General features: G+C 39.2%; 1 protein-coding gene across 1 annotated transcript in view; it reads left to right on the top strand.

The window, feature by feature from the left end:
* Positions 1-23957, top strand: part of dipk2ab (divergent protein kinase domain 2Ab) — a 37426-nt gene extending 13469 nt beyond the window's left edge. Inside the window, exons 3-4 of the mRNA XM_028434439.1 lie at positions 13331-13634; positions 23323-23957. Coding sequence (XP_028290240.1) covers positions 13331-13634; positions 23323-23666 — 648 coding nt within the window. The 3' untranslated portion in view covers positions 23667-23957. The remainder of the gene's footprint in view (positions 1-13330; positions 13635-23322) is intronic.
* The last annotated feature ends 1100 nt before the right edge of the window (positions 23958-25057 follow it).

Here is a 25057-nt window from a genome sequence, read left to right on the forward strand (position 1 = left end):
ATCCATTTTCAAAGGACCCGGTGGGCACGAGCACGTACGACGGCCTTTCGTAAACATGATTGACAATTAGGAGGACCAATAGTCTTGATGATCCACCCGGAAGCTAAAAATCGTCCACAATATCTTTAATGGAGAGGATCAAAAGTTATTCTGTTTGTAGGTTGTTTTTCTTTTTTAATCACACACTTAACATGCTATACCGGATTAAGTGAGTGCCTTCTGTCTCTGCAGCCTGCTCAGTGGCTGAGATCCACTAGCAAACGGTATTTAAGTTGCTGGTTTATGATTTGTAGCTTTTGTTTTTGGAGGGGATTGTGACACTTTTAGCACATGAGAGGTTGTGTATGCTGCTTAACCCTGCTTCAAGTACTCCCAAAACGCCTCTTTCATTATTCTTATGGGCCTTTGTGTACAAACTGAATCCTGTTAGTATAAGACAGAGACTTATCTGGGCCCGGCTTGCCTCTTTTGGCTGCCTTGGCGGGATGGTAGAAGGGGGAGGAGAGAGAAGAGAGCAGTGGAGGGTGTGTGTTGTACAAGCCAGAGCCTTGTGGTGCCCCCTCATTTGAATGAGCCAGACTGCTTGTGTTACCATAATCCTTTCTCTCTTTTCTCCCTCTGTATGCGCACCCACACTCGCACAGACTCACACACGACTGACAGCTGTGTTTGGTTAGGTAAATGCCTGTGGCTGTCCCCCCCACCTATCATCCCACCCACCAGCCTCCTTTTTTTAGATATGTCGCTCATCCCCCTCACAGCTTCTACTGTTAACTTGTGTGTACTTGTCCTCCTAATGACTGTTCTAGTAAGCCTAAGGCCCTAATGTTACAACAATAGTATACTTTTAATTCATAGTATTAATATAATAATGAACTGCTAAAAAAAAAAAATATTGGAGGAATTTTGTTCTCCAGCTGAAGTTATAGATTCAACACTCTTGGTTGTAATGAAGCAGTTTCTTTTGTCAAATTTTTCATTATATCTGGCACCTCCTCCTAGTCTTCATCGAAACTTGCTCTGTTTTATGAAGAAGTGTAAGTGCAGGGTCACAGACAGTGGGCTCCATGCTCGCTCTGCCACGTGCATGCCCCTGAGATAATTGGCTTCTGCTCTGAAATGTACAACCCTTGATGTAGGCCTCACACCCACAGCCCTCAGGTCTGAGGTCAAGATTCACTTGGGTTTCTGCTCAGCTGCGTGGGCGGCAATACCACCTCAACTGAGTCAACACCGCTGCTCATGGCTTAATACATTCCTCGTCTTGGATTTATGAGGTGGCTCTGTGCGTTGTGGCTTGGGCTCAGGTCATTAAAGGGTTTTAGCCATCAGCTGGGGTTTACGTGGAACCCTGATCTCTGTCCCGTGCCCTCATTCTTCATACTGCTCTCATTTTCTCTTTGCAGAGCAGACACCTGCACAGCACAAAGACGGTTAACCCATTTCTATCAATGCTCAAAGGGCTCAGTGATTGATGGTCTTTCTCCTTCTGTCTGTATGTACTCAGATAGGTCACTCTGCATTATGTTTTTTATCTTTTGTGTTAGTTTGAGTGTAGAACTCTGATAACACATTTATTATTACTAACATACCCTATGATGTAGAGACACACTTTGGTATGTTTTTGCTGTATAAGCCTAAACGTTTGGGTTAAGTCTCTTCAGGTTCTACTGAGTGAGTGGTTGGTTTGGTTTTCTACTATCAACTGTAATAATTACTCGTTAAATTACATTATTTTTTTGCTGTCATTGAAGTTCAAAGGGTTCTGAGAGGGCACTGGACCTCTGCACCTTCTATTGGCTTCATATTCAAGCCTTAGAAATCAAGGAGTGGGATGCTCTTTTACAGCATATCGGAGATCTTTTTACAGAGTTCCATGAGCTGTTTTAGGCATTACTATTGGCTGCTTGACAAGTTGATGAACGTTCACGTCCAATCAGTAGTAAAGGTGAGCAGGCGTTTTGGCTGGAATAGTCCCCACTCCCCAACGCAGCGTTAGGCACGGAAGAAATCATGTGCTAACCTTGGACAAGCATATCAAGGTGGTGAGAGTCTGGAGGTGGAGTGGTCTCTGCTCTGACCTGCAGCTGGGAGTGCTGCGTTCGGGGGCTGCTGTGAACTTGTGCTTTGTGACGTGGGAGGGGCTCACGCAGCACCCGCTGCTCATTGAGGACAGTAACTACAGAGCGATACGAGCATTCAGGTCAGTCTCTAAAACATCAGAAAACACTCGAATAACATAAATATAGCTAGATTTGTCACTAGTTGCATTTGAGAAAAACGTTGGTAAGAGGAGTTGGTAAGAGGAGTTGGAAAGCCTCCAACTTTAGCGACAGTCACTGCAAATAGTTCCACAGCCGTGCTAGTTCATGTGGATGTCGGTTGTTGGCATGGTTGTTTCCATTCCACTCTCACAGATTTTACAAGCTGCACCTTTAAGGTTTGTCTTTTTGCCGCAATCTCTTTTGTGTCACTATTTGTCTTTCTATCCACCTTTAGTTGCAGTGACCGATCCCCCCCTTCATTGTGTTGAAGGGTTACATTTTTGCTTAGCCATTCATCACAAAGTTCTGATTTTGATGTCCTGTTCACATCTGTGCCTTCACTGTTTGCTGTTTTTGTTTTACTGGCTTTGCCTTGGAGAAAAAATTCTGATCTAAGAGTTGGGAACACAAACTCAAGCGAAACAACGACCCGGTAAACCTTTAAGTTGTGCAGTTCTAATTGAATGGACTTACAAGGGCTGGGCGATATGCCTGAAATATTTCACGATATAAGTGTTTCATATCAGTCGACATCGATAATTATTGATTTTTTTTTTCCTATTTAAAATAAGGACCTTGAAGGAAAAAGGCCAAATTTAAATACTATTTTTTTAATCATTAACATTTAAAAGAGGTCAACAAAACTATGGAAATAAACTAAAAAACCTTGATTCAAAAAATAAACTGTTCAATGTGCAAATATAGACATCAAATAAATGCTTAATCAAACAAAATGTGAAACACATTTTATAATCAATCAGTGCACACCTGAGGTAGAACTAACAAACTGCTGAATCTTTTTTTTTTTATATCTGATAATGAGTTACATAAAGTTATGGTTGAAATATCTCACTGATTTCCTTCAATTAAACCAGATCAGACTTGATGATTTAATCATTAATTACTGAGAGCAGTACTAACAGGATATTCTGGTGTAATTATCACAATAGTTCCATTACTGTGACGGGATCAGCTTTGTCTGAACATTTGAAATATAATTAAATTAAATTGTTTCACACGACGTGTGACGTTGAATTTTATCCTTCCATACAAGTGTTAAATCTGACCATAAGTAAATCAGTGGCCATTTGTGGTTTGATGACTGTAAGCCGTGTATTTTTTACTTGGTTTCTCCTGGGATTAGCAATAGCTCTTAGCCCAGTCTGACGAGACGGTGGGTTAGCTTAGCTTAGTATGCTTTAGTTAACGTGTTTGCGGGAACTTAAGGTCGATTTGACGGAGGATCTTGGACTGGTTAACTTTGTTGGATGTCTGGTCTTTAACCAAGCACCAGTACATCTGTGGTGAAACATGAAACTGCTAATGTACACAGCTACTTTGGAGCGGTTCAAGCCTTTCATCTGCCCACATCCCCCAGAATGCCTTGCGGTTCTGGGTCGTTGGTTGTTTCCGGGTTTTTTCTAACTGAGTTCAGTGAAATCATCGAAGTCTATCGCACATATTTTCTATAGATATCGATTACATCTCTATTGCGATATATATCATTATCGTTTTATCGCCCAGGCTTAGGACTTACTGTCACAACCCGGATCTTAGGCCATGAGAAAAGCATCAACAAACATCAGGGTTAGTGCTTTTTAAAAAAAACTAATTATGGGATATGTTTGTCAGTATTATCAGTTTTGTTTACAGTGCGGGAAATGATGTGTGGGGTGTAGCAAAGTTAATTGACACAAATCCAAACTATCACCCTTGTGTGTTCTTACACACTAAATGCTGGATTAGGAAAGCAGCTGGCTGGATAGTGACTCTCCAGACACCAGGGCTGTGCTCCCAAGCAAAGCATTAGACAGAGCATGTTCAACGGAAAATGTTGCCTACCCTAAAAAGGGATACTCTGCACAAGTGATTACAAACACAAGGTGGGATAGCATCTATCAGCGGTGCGAACAAAATTCAGACTAACAATAACTCAAAGACAACCCTTCCCCAACAATCCATTCCATTAAACCAGATGAGCTCAGCGTCACAGGCGAAATTCCAGCTGCCTCTGCTCTTTGAGTGTAGCCCAAAGGTGGCACACAAGTAATGAATTCCAGATTCATCCGCCTTCAAAACACACAAAACAGATAATGTACCAAACTGACAATTGTCCCCAAATGATCTAAAAACCAGAACATTTAGCTTTCAACTGATGTCTGGCTGCAGACACAACATGGAGCAGCTCCAGGAAAGGTACCAAAAGTGACAATCGTCAGACCTTTAAACCAAACCTGCGTGTCACTACTCGAACTGAAACCTATATCCCCTGCCACAAAGCGCGCAATTATTATTACCCTTGTTCCATTTTTTTTTTTTTGCCAGGGAATGTTGATGACCTTGTCTTTTTGTTTTTCTTTTAAATGCACCTAAATCATTAACATACCATCACAAGCACCTGGCAATATTATATATTGTAGATGTCTGGATTTAGATGAGCCAAAGGCGAGAAACCTGCACTTCAGTTAATTTTTTTTTTTTTTTAACATTCAAATCCTGGACACATATTCCTCAATTTAGTGCTCTGGAGAGGCTGTTCCTATCCTCCATGTCTGGAACAAACTGCATCATGGTCCTTTACTGCAGGTTTTGGGTGAACAAAGAGAGGTGTGTGTGTGTAGAGCAGCAAGAAAGAGCAGAAAGCGGTAACAGCCTGTGTGTCTAGATGAGGACTTAACCCCATCCCCCCTGTGGGGTCTGAGCTCTGGCCACAGACCAATTGACTGAATCTTAAACTTAAATGGCCAGTGAAATGCCAGACGAGCTCACCACACATCCTCCAAACACAAGGTCGTGCAGAGAGCTGCAGATGAAAGCATTATCCATCCTGGCATCCCCTAGCAGCTTTTTAGCTCTTTTCTGTCAAACCTCTCCGATAAACAAATGGAACATTGTGTTGTCTGCACCATCCACTTGTATAGGATGTGTTTGTTTAATTTTGACCTTATTTTTTTTGCTTGCTTTGTTGTTTCTGACGAAGTGCTTCTTTCCATCGTACTTCCTCAACTTTCCAGTTTTATCCTGGCACTCTCTAGTATTCCTGTTCCAGCTTGTTTGCTATGACATGCTTGGATTTTACGAGGACAGAAAATGTAGAGAATTCAAACCAGACCTTACTCCAAGAGTTGACAAGCTTCACACGTCAAACACTTTGTGGTAAATTAGTTGATTGATTTTTATTATTATGCCCATTGTTTTGGTCACACAGTTACAAATCACAGCTCTGTATTCCACTTGTGTGTTTACATGCATGTGTGGGCTGTGTGTGTGTATAGAGTGGCTGTATCTTTATAGCCCTTATTTACTTGGCCCCTGTATACAGGTTATCTGCCTTGGTTCTCCTGCAGGTCTTCATTTATATACACTCGGATACAGTTTCAGACATATGAGCGCAGAAACAAGGAGACTCTATCTAACACATACACACACACCTTCAGCCACCACCATCCAAGTGGCCCCCATGAAAGGGCATGCCTTGTCAGCAGCTGTCAGGGCGCAGGTGTGTGTTCCTGTGCCTCTCTCTCCATTCGTGTCATCATCTACACTAGAGGCTGCCCAGTTGTCTGTGGCCCTGTTCCATCTCAGCCCACTCCAATCCCCTCCCAGTATGATGTCTCTGTCGGGGCCTCTGTTGTGTTATGGAGAGGAGGGAGGAGGAAAGCACACACTGCTCAGCACTACTGTTAAACACCTGCACAACCATAAAGATAGCATTAGTCAGACACAGACCAGAAAGTCACAGTAATATGATCTCTACTGAATACCACTGAGCTAGTCTCATTACTTCTCTAATATGATTCAGAATTTTGCTGAAAAACATTTGCAGTTAAGGTACAAACAATCACAAGTTTACATGGGAGCTTTAATTCCTCTTTAAAGCAGAATAAAAGTTAATTCCTATTCAAACTGACCATGTAAACACTTTATTTAATTCCGAATTAAATTTAAATCCGAATTAGGTGGCTGGTTTATTCCAATTTTAATTCTGAATTAGATAATTCCTTTTTCTTTTCAACACTTAATTTAAGTTAATTCAGGTCGTTCTGCGCATGACAACATAATGCAGGATGGCCGCCCGGACTCCGGCCGAGACTATTTATTTAATCAGAGCCGTACATGGATTTAATGAAAAGAGTGGATGGACGGAAGCATAAACATGCAGACTTTCACACAGACACACACAGACTTATTAAACTTACACAGACCTTTGTAAGCGCGGTAAACGAAACGTGGTAAATGTGGCCCCGTACTGCATTCATAGGCTGTAATATCACCAAGTTTATCATTTTGTCCCAGTTTATAGAGTTACTACTGTATCTTTACTAGGTAGCAACTATTTATTACTGGTGATTGTTTTCCGGAGTTTTACTGGGCTTTATTTACCGGCGATTGGCTCCTTTCTCCCTTATGCTCCGAGATCCAAACTGAAATCGTATGTTGTCCTGCTGCTGCTTCAAAAATATAACAATTACAATAAAAGTGTGGTCTTCTGTGTTATAGCCGATAATAAAAGGTATGTTTTTGTCCCGATAGACGTGATACGTCACGTTCACCCCCTGTCCAATCCGAGCCTTCCCAACCCCCAGACCGAAAGCGGAATTGAATAAAGCCCAATACACCGGTGTTCCATGTAAATACCAATTCGGGAATTACTATTTCCATGTAAACGGGAAGCTGAACATTCCAAATGGTTTAATTCGGAATATCTAATTTCGAATTAAAAAACATCATGTAACCGTGGCCGCTGTTGCCAGTTTTGGCAGCCATGACATGCAGCATGAGGTTATTATCAGGGGTGCACATGCACTTTCAAAATACAAAATGCGCACTAGATCAAAAGATGGCAGCGTTGGCAGCTTTTGAATTCTGATATATTTAAATTAAATGTGTTTTTTAAGCCATATTTTATGCCGGATAAACCACAGGTCATCAGGAATGTGCCAACTAGCAGAATCACAATGTGATGACACGGGTGTAAAAAATGTCGCTATTTTCAAAGGTAGCCGTGTGTGTCTATTTTAATGTAGAGCTTTTTGTCGACTGTGTTCCAGTAGAACGATGGTGTATGCTGATGGATGAAGTAGCATAGAGGAGTAAATGTAGCTGAAAGTTGACCTTGTAGGATACTCTGAGCAATATACTGGCTGCCAGTGTGAAGTTTAGTTCCTAGTTTTTTATGATTAAAAATGGAATAAAGACATTTGAGTTGTGAATGTTACTGTGTAGCATCAATCAGTGGTAGTTTTATAAACATTACAAGACGATCAAGATATTACTGTGTGGGGTTCGCACAGGTGGTGAATTTGAAAGATTTTGCCAAAAAAAAAAACACTGCAGTGGATGTTATATTAGGATGGCCTTTCCAATTTATCTCCCCCTCCCTGTCAACGCCTCATTGCATACGTTAATGACTTCAGCAGAGTAACCGTTTAAAGAGCGCTAAGGGAAAATGATTGGAGGCACACGTGAAGAATTTATCAAACTACAATAGGTGAGTTTCAGTCCAGAGCTCGTGTCCTCGTTTCCATACTTCCACCTGCACCCATCTGTTCTTTTCTTTAAACTGCAGACTGTAAAATATTATTTAAAAAGAAGTGGTTTTTGGGATTTTGGTAAATAATAAAATAGGGCAGGGCGATATGGCCTTTTTTTTTAAAAATCTCAATATTTCCAAGCTGTATGATTCACGATACACTATATAGATCTCAATATTTTGCCCTTCCCTTGAGATGCTTTGATGCATACAATCAAACCAGAATGGCAATACTCAATATATATTGATGTTTTCTCTGTGATGTAATTAGGGTTTCCCCTAACTATTATAGCATAGCGTACTTGTTAGTTTCTTTTTTTCAGCGGCAAACCCTTAAAATAAGGTAAGTCAGTTAAAGCCACATGCCAAATGTCACAAAGGGACCTTTATTAACAGAGGTGTAGAGAACAATATCAACATTTATAAAACAAATAATGTGCATTTGTGCACATTGTAAAAACAACTTCAGCTGACCAAAGTGCTGTACAGTTTTTCGCCAACTCTTGTGTGTGAGACATGGAGAGGAGAAATTGGTTGTGGACTTGCGGCCAATGGAAATAAATGTATTGGTATTTTAACACAAAATGAACTATATTGATATAAATGACATTGCCCGGTGTGATATTGTACTTAGTATAAGTATTGATATAAATTAAAATATCGATATCGCCCGGCATTATAATGAAATACCATTTCTGAGATCTCGGTAAGTGATTGGCCACGATTATATGGGAGCTTAGGGTTAATTCCTCTTTAAACTGACCTTGTAAACACTTCATTTTGTAGGCAATAGTAATTCCGAATTAAATAATTCCTCTATCTTGTAAACATTTAATTCCGGTCGTTTTGAGCATGCTCAGCCAGTTGCGATGACGTGTGGTGACGACATATTTCAAAATTGTAGCTTGGATATAATGTAAAGAGTAGACGGATAGAAGACTAAACTTGCAGACATTCACATGGACAGATGGACTTATTACACACCCACAGACATTGGCAAACAAAACAGGGTGATACTAAAACCTGTAGATGGAGTAAATGCGTCCCTGTACTGCACGCACAGGCTGTAATATCACCAACTTTATCATTGTAATGGTTGTTGGAGCTACTATATAATTTTACTGGGCTTTATTTACCAGTGATTACTTCCTATTTTCCTTTTCTTGTTTAGTGGGCCAAAGTGAAACAGTATGTTATTGTCCAGCTGCTGCTTCAAAACTACAATCAAAATAAAAGTGAAAACGGTTCTCATGTGGTCTTCTGTTGTAGCCGAAAATAAACCGTTCATTGTGTGTTTTTTCCCGATAGACGTGATACGTCACGTTCACCCCCTGTCCAATCAGAACCTTTCCCAACCCCCAGACCGAAAGCGTAATTGAATAAAGCCGAATAAACATGTTTTCCATGTAAACCTCAATTCAAAATGACTGTCCATGTAAACACGAAGCAGAACACTTTAATTCCGAATTAAAAAACATCATGTGACCGTGGCCCTATGAAAGCATCCTCCATAAGAACCATTGAATGTGTCTGAAAGTAGCCTTAGAGCATTCTTTCTCCTCCCTCCTATCAGCCATCCTCCCATCTGCTGTCGCTTGCTTCTTTTCAGGCCTGCAACCTGGCAACAAAGAGAGATGTGTGTTTAGCAGACAGGTTTAAACCAGCAGACTTCGCTGGTTTATTCTTCCTGTCTACTGGGGCGGAGAAGTGAAAGACTTTCTCCCCCCCCCCACTTCCTTCATTTGCGGTTCTCTCTCCATTCACCCCCATTACTACTTCAGTAAAAACTAGCTTACCCCCTGCAGGGGTGAGGGAGCTGAAAGCTGATTTAGTCACTCCCAACATTGGGAAAGCCACGTTTTGTCAACAAGCCAGAGAGCCTCTTAAATCAAACAATTTAAGGTTTGAATTTGATTCAACCTGATTTGAGCCTAATAGGAATTTACAACCTACTAATTCAACCTTAAGAATTTTAGACAGCCATTTTGGGTATTTAGCCTGTTAAGCCTGTAATCCCTGAAATCTGGTTTGTAGTGATTTTCATTGGCTGGCAATATCCCAGTAGGCTGGTATTCTGTCAGTGTTTGTTGCTGCCCTATATAATTTGTTCATCGGCATGTCTTGGTGATAATTACCAATTCCAGGGTTTTTTTTTTTTTTTTTTTACCTCGCTTAATCAGAAAACGTAAAGGGAATAATCACCAGGGCAAGAATGTTAGCAGTTTTTTCAATGATTTTCAAGGCTACAGATAGACTGTCTCATGGAATCAAGTACCGGTAGAAGTCCTTTAATGCAGTGGTTCCCAAACCTTTTTTGTGGTGACACATTTTTTAAAAATGACAAACCATCGCAACCCAAAGAAGCGAATTTCTGGATAAATTAACATTTCTGACTATTTTCATCACCATTTCTGCATCACCTTATCTTATCTGGAATAGGGAAACCAGCAATTGTGTTTCATAGATGTGAACATATAAAGAAGTCATTGAAGTCTTTTTATACAGACTTAGAAACTATCTGACTTGTCACCACTAATTTCAATCACCTTTATTATGCATTATAACAATCGCTGCTTGAAACATCTCATGTAATGGAGACAATGACAAACATTTCCTCTTAGAAATTAAAACTATGGAGAAAAAAACTTGAGGCTTACAGAACGTTAAATAATCATTTAATATACATCTCAATAAATAAGTGCATGCCATGGACCCATGTTGACTCTGAGCTTTATTTTTGTCTGTTGTCTGTGGAGGTGATGGGGTCTAGATCAGATGATGGAAACTGGAGGGTCATCTCATGGTTCTAATGTCCAGGGAGGGGCGTGTCCACTCTGCATGGACTTACTGTAAAGAAGAAAAATTGAAAGAGATATTATCATTACATTTGATGTTCATCAAAAGGAAAACGGAAAGTGATGGAGATAAATTTAACTTATAGGCTCAGTTTCCTCCTTTGTGTCTTTGTTTTCATGTCCCTTTGAACCTCCACCCATTATGGTTTTATCATCCAAAAGTCACCCGGTCCGTTTGTAAAATCCTGCCACATTTAAATGCATATGCGTTTTATTTTTTTTCCAAATTCTGTGTTTTCCACATCAATTTTTTTTAAATTCCGTTTTTTTTTAGAAAAATGAATCAGTTTTTTCAGAAAATGTTAGTTTTTAACACCTGTGAGGGAACAAAATAAATACTAATAAATAAAAAACCCATAATTAAACAAAAATGTATGTCAAAAATAAAGTAAGATACAATTAAAAGGTCAATATAAGTTGTACTGACATGGATTATTCTGACTGCTCATTTTGAATTATTTATATGTCATATAAAGATGTATGAGAGCAGCATTGTCACCCAATTTCCCCTCAGGTATCAATGGTTTACTGAATATGAGCAGGTTTATTGATTAAGTTTTGATCAACTTAATTTAAATTAATCTAATTTAAATGATCCTGATGACATCATTTCAGACCATAATGATTAAACAAAATAAATGGGCGCAAGGATGCATCAGTTATTTTACTACTAGGGGACAGAATATTTTAATGTATTAGAAGTTATTATTAACCTACGATGTTTCAGACTCTACAATCCCTGGCATCAATGGTCTCGTTCACAACAACAGAACAACTTTTTCCACAGATCTTCTGTAGCTTTGATGAGATGTTCAAATCCTCTGAGCAGGTGAAGCTGATTAAAGCTGCTGCTGTTTTCACGGAGTGATGCAGCGCTACACGAGAAACAGACGGAGCTTTACAGACACGTTAAAGTTAAGCATGCACTGGTTCGGCTCTGATTTAGGTGTCAGTGGTGATTTGCATAGTTTTTTGCCTGGTTAAATGGTGTTTCGGATTGTTTAGGTGGTGTTTGAGACTGCCAGGAAGAGTGGTTCTGCAGAAAAAACGTCCTTTGCCTCACGGTGATGGCATTTCAAACCAATTCTGTCCATTTCCGCGTTCAACAATAGATTCCGTTTTCATTGGTTGATTCCATGATCCTGTTAACATGGTTTTTTTAGGCCCCTCAGAGATTCATTGCTGCGCATACAAGCTTGTGTCCTGTAACCATCTCTGATCGGCCAGCAGCCCAGGAAGGCGGTTCTCGGCCTTTCTGATTGGCAAACATATATATCACTCAAAGGGCGGAGACGAAAGAAAAAAACCTCACCATCTGAGGTTACGTTATCGTAGTAGTGAAAACCTCAATATCGATGAGATTAAGGTTAATCGTTCAACTTTAATGGATAGACTACGATCTGCCCATAAATTGATAAGGTACTGTATATAACCATAGTTCTTCCTTTTAACAAAGGGTCTTGAAATGTTTATTAATTTATTGTTTAGTTCAGTCCACAGGGAAGAACCTCCTTGTGAAGCTCCTTTTACTCAGGACTTTTCATTTTGCCGCACCTCGTTTGGCACCGTTGGAGAGATGCTCAGGAGAAATGTCTCAGTAATTGTCAGCAAAGCTCAAATTGACCTAAAAAATGTGCTGCATAGTCACCAGTTCACTGAGCAATGGTCAGTCACAATGCTACGGTCTGGGTGTAGCAGAGGTCCAGCTGTTGTGTTTGAGATGCAGCAGCTGTTTGGCCCCACGGGAGGGTTAAAATGTATGTCTTTAAATAATTTGTATTTCATTAAAGTTCACTGCAGTTGAGGCAGCCATACATATTTAACCTCCACTCTGTGTACAGAAATTGAAAGCTTATGAACCTATTGAATGACTCAACGTAAAACAAGATGTAACAGTCGTAGTAGTTCACACCTTACCGGCAATGTCATTGTGTGTTCATGTCTGATTCTTGAATGTTGTTGGGTTTCAGTGAAAAAAAGAAAAGGATATAGTGAAACATGAGAGGCTGCTGAAAACAAAGTTTAGAATTTTTAGGTTGTCATTAGGTGAGCATATGACTGTTTATTTAAGTAATTTGCTTAAAGCAAAAAGGTTTGTAAAGAATGAAGAGTATATCATTTTTCATTATTTTGTTGTGATAGTTTTCCTGCATTGCTTCAACACATACTGTAACTAGAATGTTCTCGCTTTCTACCAATACAACAATTCGTTTCTTGTCCCTCTTGTTAAACCTGCAAACCCGGTATGCCAACATCCCATTTATATCACCCCACTACTGCGTCATAACACATAAGGCTTTTCTGCTAACTGCCACTATCACAAATCAACTCCTATCTGTTCTCTGGACACACTGTCTACAGCAGCATTCATCAGCCCATAGCTGCAGGGCTTTTGTGCAAACTGATTTTTTTTTTTTTGCTCTTTATAGAGCTTAATCCCTTATACGGCACATGGCTCTTTTTCACGTGATCCATTGGCAGATTTTCTGTTGTTGTTCAGATTGTGCTTTTCTTTTCATTTGGATTTCTTTGAAATTTCTACAAATGTGATCTGAGAGTGTCATTGTCCTTTTGGTTGACCTTTGTTGTTGTTTTTTTTTCTCTCTCGTCTTCTCTACATTTTACCACTGTGTTCAAATCCGATGTGTTATTCATCCTAAAATGCTTCTCTTTTCTAGAGCTTCCCGTCAGACGAAGGCTGGCCGTTTGCCAAGTACCTGGGAGCATGTGGACGCGTGGTAGCCGTCAACTACGTGGGCGACGAGCTGTGGAGCTTCTACAACGCACCGTGGGAAAAGAGAGTGGACTTGGCACGACAGCTCATGGACATCGCCGAGCAACTCACTAACAACGACTTTGACTTTGCACTCTACCTGCTCGACGTCAGCTTCGACAACTTCGCAGTGGGCCCACGTGACGGGAAGGTTATAGTGGTGGACGCCGAGAACGTCCTTGTGGCAGACAAAAGGCTAATCAAGCAGAGTAAGTCGTCTGGTGGCTAAATTACTGAACACTAATGTGCTCTTTGTGCAAAGGTATTTGTCCATATGTTCATTAAGGATGAATATGGCTTGTTCATCTTGTTGCCATGGCGATGGTGGTTCTTCACAGCATGTGGGCGTCACATTAACACCTATTAGGAAAGAATAAGCTCATTTTTTTCAGTTGGCTTTCAACATTCACACTTGAAACTTTGTTATGAATGTGTCATATAAAGCTGCCAGTTATGAGTTATTGATTTAGATCTGCTAGTATTATCTTATAGGGGTGGAACTGTATACAAAATGCTCTATACAATACAATAGATGATACATTAGAAAAAATGCTGATCTAAAAAAACTAAAACTAAATATTTTTGCATGAATTAAGCAAAATCAAAACTGTCATAAGGTGTTTTTTTTAAATAATACATCATTTCTAAGATTTGCATGACTGAACGGGTCTTAAAATAAGTTTTAATAACTCATTTTCAGTTATATTTCACTTGGATTGTAAGAATTTTGTGTCTCATAAGAAAGTTGTAAAGCTTGAAAGTAGTATTTTTCTCCTGAAAGGAAGCATGTGTTTTTGCACCATTCTTTATTTCAGGTGTATTTAACTCATTTTAAGTCCTGCATTTGAGAAAGTGTTCTAGATTTAAGAATGCCATCTACTTGAAATGAGATTAGATGCATTTTCAGACACAAATGTCTTGAGTTCAGCACACCAGACTATATTTTTGAGTCATAATAATCCAGAAGTCTCCAGCCATCATTTCATCATTTAACCTTATGTGCACACGATAATGATACTTTTTGGAAGGGCAAAAGACCCCATGAAAAATACAGTTTAAAAAATCACCATGCTTGTATTTATTAACTCTGGGCATACTTGCATATTAAGGATGTAACGATTCACTCAACTCCCGATACGATTCGATTCACGATACTGGGTTCACGATACGATTCTCTCACGATTTATTCAACAAAATGGGACTGTAGTCAAATGACTGAAAAATATTCCTTTATTTTTTTTGGGAAAAAAACTAGAAAATACTGTATTATTTTCCTTTTATTTTTCATTGTCAAAAGAATCCCTTGATAAACTATTTAACACGATGCAATTTAACTAAAAATAAATCTTGAATGAAATAAATAAAGGATTAATACAAATGAAGAAGAAACCTATTAATTTAAATTCTGGTTCTATAGTAAACAATGCAAAACTGCTTAATAGTTAATTTTCCTTTTAAAAGTGCAACTGAAAATGTATTTTGTGCCTTAACAATTGGACTTAACTGATTTACGGCAGATATTTGTTTAGACCAGCAGTGGTCGGTTGGCATGCAGAAATTCTTGCAGTGAAGAAGAGATCCTATGCTAGCAGACAGAGCTAATAGAAAAACATGACTTTTACAGATATTCACGCAATATTACAGATATTCTTCGGTGCTAATGGGGCAAGGAATCATTTATGAACATGTTTAAGAGTAGATGGCGGCCAGAAACAAAGTAGTAGCAGATTCCGCCCGCTGTGTACACTGCTGGATAAGAGAAGGAATAAATATATAGCCCTCTGAAAATTGAATCGCAGTACTTTTTTTAAACAGCAAAGTATCGATGTCAATTGTGATGCCTATGAACTGATTTTTAACTGCCTTACAATTAATCGTTACATCCCTGTTGCATATACTCTGACCTTTTCAAGTCAAGTGAATATAAAATATACAATTAGAAGTTGTAAATTTTCCTAATTAAAGTGCAAAAATGGTCACTCCGTGAATGGTACACAAAAACAGAGACCGACAATTCATGCCACTTTAAAATTAAAACCAAATCAAAAAATTTTTTCCGACCTGTACGTGAAGTTTTTTTAAAACCTCAAACTAGAACAGTTGACAGCCAAGATTTCATTGGACATGTTCTTCTTTCAACAATATTAACATGTTTACATTTTTTGGCAGCAATTGAGTCCTTCGGACATTGACTATGACTCCTGTAGTTGAAACGACACGCTGGCATTGGACAATATTGCAATACCCCTTATACCAGGGTTTTTCAACCTTGGAGTCATGACCCCATTTGGGGCAGCCTGGACTTTAAATGGGATTGTCTTTTATATATATATATATATATATATATATATTACTGATTAATGAATTTTGAATATTAAATTCCTATTATTATTGAATTTTTTTCAAATTAAAACACAACCTTAAACAACTGTATTCCATACTTTCATTTTCTCAAATATACTGTAAATTTAGCTCAAATAATATGCAATATAAAAATATCTGAGGTGGCACCATCGTCACTAATTCTGTATTTGTTGTACTGTAACAAGCGGAATCAAAGTCATTCTCGAAAAAAGAAAGAAAAAATGTCTTTGTCAAAAAAAAATTGTGATATCAAAAAGGGGTCCCAATTCAAAAAAGGTTTGGAACCACTGACTTATACCTTGTGATGTTTTAATATCCAGATATCTTGTTGCATTAAATATTGTTTCATCCTTATTTGCGATGCTTTGTTAATTAGGGTTTTTTTTTTTTTTTTTTTTTTAAAGCAATGTACGCATTCAATACAAAGCTATGGGAACATGTGCTCTCTTATTTGAAGCCTCCTTCTCTAAGAATATACTCTTCTATACCAGCACCCCGTCTTCCTTCAACACCCTCGGCCCCATCAAAGCAAAAGATCGTCTGGATAACAAGCCATCTCCACTGCCCTAGTTTTTTATTGCCTCTCAGAATAAACCTCATAACAAGGGCAGAAAGAGCAATATTTCACACACTCAGTGCAGCGTCCATGCTTCAGCACCCGCTTTTCAGGGGCCACTCCAGAGAGAGAGAGAGAGAGAGCGAGCAAAGACCACCAAGTTGGGCTCTCAGATTTGTCCAATTTTGTCCAATTTTGAGGGAAATCATATTAAAGTGATAAACTGTGTTGCAAGATGTTGAAACCGTTCTCCCGTTGTTGTAGCGTTTCTCCCGTTGTTGTAGCTGTTCTACCGTTGTTGTTGCGGTTCTCCCGTTGTTGTCGCGGTTGTACCATTGTTGTAGCGGTTTTACCATTGTTGTGACAGAAATGAACTATGGTCTGGGCATGTTGTCAGTTGGAGGAGAGGGGTTGCACCGATTGCATTTTTCTTTCTTTTTTCTTTATTTATTTTTTTAAAAGCCTGACCTGCCGAGATCGATTTTTTAATTAATTATTTTTAATGACTGACAGCATACACCTTGAATGTTTCAATCGTATTATCCCCGCCACAAATGTGGAAGGATTATAGGTTTCAGCTCCTACCGTCCGTCGGAGTTAAAGGGGACAGCTTTTCTCAGAAACTGTTTAGGATAGAATAACCAAATTTGGTGTGTGGCTTCAGGGTATCAATACCTCGATGGAGTTTGAAAATGAGAAGCACACAATTATTTTTTTATTATTGCCCATGTCCTGTTTTTTTTATTTTTTTATTTTGTTCGTAGAATCTTCAAAGGGGACAGCTTTTCGCATTTACGATAGTTAGTAATTTTATATTCTGATGTGATATTTTCTTATGTATACATCTAAGTTAGATTTAGGACATTTAGGAAAAAAAAATAGTTATAATGAGAACCAATCTGGCAGGAGATGTTGATGACTGTCTTCTTGTTTTATTGTAAAACCTTGAACAATACCTGAAACAATACAAATGTGTTTTAACTGCACATGAGGTAGTTATCTCGAATATAAATTCAAAGTTTAGAGCATTGCTGTCTAAAATACTAAATTATGTCACTTCCTTTAGTCTTTCATTTTGCACATTTTAAAAACAAAATAAATGTGTCCAACAGGTTCCACTGCAGACCTGTTTGGAGCTCTTTGCCAAAAATAAAGTGCTCAGCAGTATTTTGGTTTTACAAATGAAGAAAATCACAAATTTGAGGTAGATGATATAATAATAAGTTACAGGACAAACTAACAAAACGTCTTAAACCACCATTAAAGTGTCCTGAATTTTAGGTTTCCTTGTAGAGCAAAAATAAAAAATTTCCAAATGAAGCAGCTTTGTGGATAATTTAACGTAAAAATATTAATCTTATATTAACTTGCAACAGCATACAGGATAAAAGCTCCTAAAAGTCAAACATTCTCCAGAAATAATAAATTTTATCATGTGTAACATTTTCACAAGTCACCGGATAATGACAGAATGAACATGGCACAGGTTAGTTGTTCTCAGTCTTATTTCAGACATTTCAGCCGTGAAGTCCATAATTTTCCTTGTAGTAGTTTTGTTCTTTTCACTGCTCATAAGCACTCTCAGCAGACCACTGGCTCTTTGCTCTGATAGCTTTAGCATTAGCTTGATTGCTAGCTTGCTAAGCTAATCGTGCTCCAGGTGGCTGTTGTTGTTATCCTGTGTAGCAGAGGCATGCGAAGCACAAACATGCACATATGACCTGGTGGATGGGTCTATTATTCATCTCACAGCAGAAGAGGAGAGTGACTGACTTTAGGACCTTTGTGGAGGTAGAAAAAATCAGCGGAAAAGATCGGTTTCACATGCTATGATCGGCCGATCGCCCAAAATATGGGAAGATCGGCACCGATTGGCCGGCCAATCTATCAGTGCATCCTTAGAGGATTGTGATACATTTATCCCTGGATTAAGTGCCGCCTTGCCAAATTACAAGATCCGACTCCAGAAACAACTAAAATGTGTGAAACTTCAGAGTTTTCCAGCATGCCTAGCGGGTGTTCCCCCTGTTCCCCCCCTCCCCCTCTGATTTTCCTGTGTGATTGTACTAGTGTGCCTGACTCAGAAGTGTTTATATTTATGTTATTGCCAAAAGCGGTAATTTTCCACACTGTCACAGTAGCTCTCCACATGTCCTGAAGCAAAGCCCAGGTTGAGACTCTCTTTGTCTGGCCGACACATTTGGAGCTCCACAAATCAAGCGGCTTACCCTGACCATTCAGAGTTTAAGCCTCAAGTTTATTTGCCTCTCGTGGGTTTGTGTGACTGGATTTGTTTATAGTCAGAGAGTGCGTGCGTGTGTGTGTGTGTGCAAAGGCACAGCAGGAAGAAGAGGGATGATGTCGGTAATGAGTATTATGAGGTCACGGCTGCGAGTCGGACAACAGGAGGAATCATGTGCAGTAACTTTGTTTGAGAACACTCAAACAACAAAATTCTATTTATACAAATATCTGCACCTTTAGAATGAAAATGTAATAAATGGTAAGAAGCAAATCTATTCAGTCTGAACCAAGACCAATGGATTTGCAAATCAAATGACTAGAAAACCAAGTGCTCTAGCAACCAAATCTTTCTGGCAACAACAGTGTATTAATGGTTTGTATTTTTTTCAGTTGTAAAACACTTCAAGTTCACATGGGGCCATGTGCCGTGTTTGCACGCTATAGTGCTTTAATTGTGATGACAAATTTGGATTTGGTTTTGTTAGTCTTTTGACTAAAATGCAACATAGTTTTAGACAAAATGTAGTCATCGGGGCTAGTTTTACTAAATTACATGATTGCAGTCGACTGAATCTGTTAGATATAGTCCATTACAATATAAAACATCGTTTATCAATTTTAGGATTGTGACCCCATGTGTGGTCGCCTGAAATATGATAAAAGTAAATCACTGACAAACTATATATAATTATTAAATTATCAATACTTAGCAATATTAATACTTTCACCTTCTTGATTAAAAATCTAGTTCATATCAAAAGAAGTATAAAAATATGTGCACTAATCCTGGCTACTCTGTATTTGTAGCACAGTATAACAAACATGATTAAAAATGAATTATTGATCAAAAATGTCTAGGGAGTCGCCAGAAATTTGTGATATAAAAAATGGGATCACGAGCTGAAAATATCCAGACATAATCAGCTTACTTTCTATTGGATCAATTACCAGCTTGTCCCGCCTTCTGCACAACAAAAGTAGTTTTGATTGAAAACCTTCCGTAAAAGAAACCTAGTTCTGACAGGATTTTGTCCCATGTGAACATTATAGTTTAGCTTTTCTTAGACAAACATCTTTGACATAGTGTTCATTAAGATGTATTGTTTTTAATTAGTTATAGTCTTTTGTTCTTGTCACTTAAAAAAATGTAGTTGATGCAAATCTTTAGTCGGCATAATTGCCAGTGATGTAATGGCGCAAAAGGAGCTTTTTCCTTATTGTGGAGTGGAGACCACATCTTGGAACTTGTCAATGTCTTCAAATCTGCAAGCTTGCCGAATTATAGAAAAAAAAAAAGTGCTTGTCAAACTTGTACACATGTTATTTATATTTAAGGTGCCATGATAATCACTGATGTTTGTTTAACTTGTCAGTGGTTGTGCTTCCCTTTAAATCCACAGAGTTGTGCTTAAGCAAACTGAACATTTAAAGGTACACAGCTAAGTTTGTTCCTCCCAACTCACTTTGCTCTCCTTCCAAAGACGAAGTCTTCTAAAAAGAAACCTAGTTTTTTTTTTATGTGAACCTGTAGTTTAGCTAAAAATGTCAAAACATTTTAATTGTGTTTTTTTTAACTAGTCATAGTCTTGTTGTTGTAACTTAAAAAAATGTAGTTGATGAAAACTATGATGTAAATCTTCAGTCAGCATAATTACCAGTGGTGTAATGGTGCAAAAGGAGCTGTTTCCTCATTGAGGCCTGGTTTCACCTCCCAGTGGTTTTTGGAAACACATGCTGTGTAATGTAACACACATCACTCGGTCTGCTCCTTAGCTCTCTCCTGACACCGTCGCTCTCGAATAAACGCACTACAGCACATGGAATAAGCACGCACACACACACACACACACACACACACACACACACACGGGCTTCTCTCACACTCTGTAATGCAGGAGCTCATTGTTAAAACTCAGTCGTTTTCCAGAATGCCAAAAGTAAGGCCACGCCAACAAGCATTCAGAGCCCAATGCGGCTTCTCTGAGAGGCCTCATGAAGGCCGAGCAGTGAGGAGAATGTCTATAGTAGGGGTGTTAAAGTCATTTTAGTTCAGGGGCCAAATACGAAGTAGTTTCATCTTAAGTGGGCCGCAGAATTTAGGCTGAAAAACAAGCAATTTCAACATTAATGTCCCCATGTTTGCACTTCCAAGTATAAATGATACATAAAGTATGTAAGTACATTATCCAGGCAATAAGTGACAGATATCACTCTCTGCAGGATTTTCTCTTTTAAATTGTATTGATTTTTATCAATACAATTTAAAGTTTGTATTTAATTTGGGGGCAATTATGTGAACTTATTTGAGGAAAATGAGTTCTTTGAACAACATGAGATTTTGACTGCAGTTTTTGAGTTTTACTGAATTTGTGTATTTAGAAGAGCTGGGAGATTTAGATTTACAACTGATTCATTTGGTTATTTACACAATAATTCATGGTTTTTTCTTTGTTTTTTTTTTTTACTTTCTCCTGCGGACCAGATTGCATGGTCTATAGCAGTGTTTCTCAAACTTTTTTTTGGCTCAAGTACCCCATTTCTCTTATGTCTGGATCCAAGTCCCCCCTTTGTCCGACGACAACATTTTGCAAAGAAAACTATTTAAAAACAACTAATAGAGGATACGAACGAGTGATAACACACATTTTAAAGAATCTAACTTTGTAAATAAGTGGAAAGAAACAGAATTTAGTGCATTGGTTACCAACCTTTTTTGGATCGTGACCTCATTGAAAGTGCTGTGTAGGAGAAGGATTAGTGGGACGTTATTTGAATTGGAAATGATTTAGTTTGCTTTGGAAATGTTTGAATATCGTCTGCATTAATAATATGAGCCTTGGGCTGAGTAAACTGATATAAAGTTTATTTTTTGTTTTTAGCCAAGTGTTTATAGGGAGTTTATGTTTGTGGTGCCCGTCAGACTTGTTAAAGATTGACCAATTTCCATCATTAGGGGCGTGCGCGCGCGTGAGTGCGTGTTTTCACTCTCCTGATGCCGTCTGTCAATCAGCTCTGATATGTGATGCATAGCCAGCTCTGAAACATTAATTGCTTTTACCTCACCCATCTCTGCACGTGTGTGTATGCACAATGCAGACAGATCCATCTTCATCACCCGTGCTGATTGAGGTTGATGTGCCCCTCCTCTGCAGGGACCCCACGGGGGCCCCTCACTAACAGGGCAGTGTGAATTGCTTGATTGAGTTGTTCTGATGAGACTGAGGAGAAGTGCATTATTACACTGATTATGTGTTTGCATCCTCTGGGTCTGTACACCATCTCCACATCACACACACACACACACACATCTACAACATAATTGATCTGCCTTTTTGATGCACAAACCCAATAGCTCATCATTCCTGTTCTCTTTTTTTCCATCTTCCCAGGCACAATCCTCCAAAGAATAAAAGATCTATGTGAAATGAGCTGAAGAAAGAGTTTTATTTGCTCAATAAATCTGCAAAGTGGTTCATTTCCGTCCAATGGAACTGTAGGCGTGTAGTTCGATTGTTTCACACAACAGTTCTTTTCCTTTTTCACGCTAGTCTGACGCTACAAAGGTTAACGTTTTGGGAACTATTTAGCTCATGCTAATGGTTGTATTTAGTCATAAACAATGGTGATCTGCAATTGTCATTGTGATATCTTTCTCAGAATTATTGTGATCTGTTTTGATTTCTGTAAAACTGCCAAATAATTGTGTAGGTCAGTCCATTTACTGCTTTCTGTGATAGCTTTTTATCATACCCAACCCCTGCGTAATGGCAACGCCCTAAAAGAGAGGCATTTCCCCATATAGCTATTCCTACCATTTTTACCTGCTGGACCTTTCCAAGGAACACAATATATATATTTTTGCCCTTGGATTACACAAGTACCTACAGAAAAAGGAGAATACACATACAAAACAGGGTTTGTGGAGAATCCAAGCACCAAATAGCCTCTCTCACTTTTCCAACCACCAACTTGGAACTTGTCAATTTGCTCAAATCTTCAAGCTTTTCTTTTTTTTTTTTTTTTTTCTATATTTCTACTCCTCAACTTTGTAAACAAAATGTTCTTTGTTTAAGGTGCCATGAAAATCACTGCTGGTGTTTGTTTTACTTGTCAGTGGTTGTGCTTTCCTTTTTAAACCCGCAGAGTTGTACAGAAGCAAACTCGACCTTTAGACTATATATGTACACCACTAAGTTTTCACTCTACCCTCCTTCCAAAGACAAAATCCTTTACAGTCTTTTAAAGATGCCATCCACACCTTTTATTTCAACTCTTCCATAACAAAACGCACCCTCTCCAGGTGAAGCCTGAAGTATGTTTTGCACTGAATGAAAATAAAAGACGATGTCGGCTGTAGAGCCACGCGTTTTTTTTATTGCAAAAAAAAAAAAAAAAACAGAGGCTCTACAGCTGCAAAGCACAAATAAACTGTTGCTGTGTAAGTGCTCAGAATACACAATAATTTTCTCTGATTCAATTCTGACCTCTACTGTTAGTAAATTATGTCACTTTCTTCATAAATGTGAACATTTTCTGGTTTGCATATGAATGCTTTTACCCTCAGATGTGTATAACTTTACACTTTGTAGTCATACCTCAAGGTTTTGCTGATCAACAAGTGATTTTAGTTCAAATATTTGTGCATTGTGCTCTGCTGCACCCCAAAATGTTATAAATCTCATTGGATTTCTTGCCCATAGCACCACAGTCACTGAAAATGTGTTTCTCTGCAGACAAACCAGAAAACTACGACGTGTGGTACGAGAGTCGTTTTGAGGAGTGCGACAGGGAGGCCTGCCTGTCTTTCTCCAAAGACTCCCTTTGTTCCCGAGTCACCGTCGACCACAACTACTACGCTGTGTGTCAGAACCTGCTGTCCCGCTACGCCACGTGGCGAGGCACCACCGGGGGCCTCCTCCACGACCCGCCCGCCCACATAGCCAAAGATGGACAGCTGGAGGCTCTATTGGACGAGTGCACCAAACCCAAAAAGCACTACGGCCGCTTTCAGGCGGCTAAGGAACTGCGTGATTACCTCACGCATCTAGCTGCCGCGTCCTCCGCCACAGCCAGGTAGTGAATGGAGTGGGCGTTGGCCTGACGCACTGAGAGACTTGGATTCTGTACACTTTACCTCCATACTCTTGAGATCCTGGTTCTTTTACCTGATGTCATCCGTTTCTCCTGGGAGCACTGAAGCAGGAAGGTGTAAAGTCTTACATCAGGAAGGAAAGGAATCAAACTTCAAAGGAAATGTTTTAATGCCAGGGTTTATGCTCCCGTTTCAGTTAAAGCTTGGATAGAAAGCATTGAGATAACTTCTTCCCACCTGGGGTGGGCTGCCATCCATAGAGAGAAGGGTAAAGGGCTCTGGGAATTATCCTTTAGTGGAGGGGTGCCGGACTCCAGTCCTCGAGGGCCGGATACCTGAGACTTTTAGATGTGTCCCTTCGCCAACATACTTCATTAAAACCAATGTGTTGTCATCAAGCTCTGCAGAAGCATGATAACGACCCATTTAGTTGATTCAGGTGTGTTGGAGCAGGAAGACATCTAAAAGTCTCAGGAATCCGGCCCTCGAGGACTGGAGTCTGGCACCCCTGCTTTTGTGGGTTTAGGAAAATGCAAACCAGATCATCTACTCCTCAGACCATCTGATTTGTTAGGATTATTATTAAACATCTTTTTTTTAGTTTGTCTTTTTTTTTTTAGGAAGGCTAGAACTCACTTGGTATGTTTTCATTGTTTTCTATGCCATGGCTGTCTCTTTTCTGTGGCATCGCTGCAAGGAAGGAAGGTAGGAGAAGCGTGATTTCCCCGCTGCGAGGCAGAAGGAACGCCCAGTGAGAGTAGAAGCAGAAGGCTTTGGCTGCTTTTGGTTTTCATGCAGGAAAACAAAGCAAACCCTTTGCAGCTATCCAATTCCCCCCTCCTCTAATCAATCTCTTAGTTTCCTGTTTTCTGGAAAGTGGCAATCATTTTTTTGTGTTCTTTTTTTCATAGGAATAACAGCAAAACAGCTGCACGTAGGAAAAAAAAGGGGCGTTAAACAGACATCGGCGGTTCCTTGATGCAGACGTGCCTAAACCAAAGAGGCTATTTGTAATATTGTGAACGTGGAGCATTACAGAGACGGTAGCTTTCCCTCCAGTTGTTTTCCTACTAGCTGTTCAGGAGAAAGATCATGTGTACAAAAATCAGTACTGAGCTGTCAGGCTTGCATACTGATTATCTTCCTCCCCTAAGAACAAGAACCAAAGGTCTAAAAGGCTGTGTTCACACAAAACTAAGAAGTTCATCGTTTTCATACGCGTTCTGATCTCCTGGTAAAGGACCAGATGATGGAAACTGAGGACAGATAGGATGATGCGTGGATAGATGTGTCATAATTTGGATATATTAAGGTCAAAGTGGGGATTAACAGACTATGTTGTGTCCGTTCCATCCTACATAATTTGGATTAGAAAA

The sequence above is a fragment of the Gouania willdenowi genome, chromosome 20 (genome assembly GCF_900634775.1).
Source record: "Gouania willdenowi chromosome 20, fGouWil2.1, whole genome shotgun sequence".
NCBI lineage: Eukaryota > Metazoa > Chordata > Actinopteri > Blenniiformes > Gobiesocidae > Gouania > Gouania willdenowi.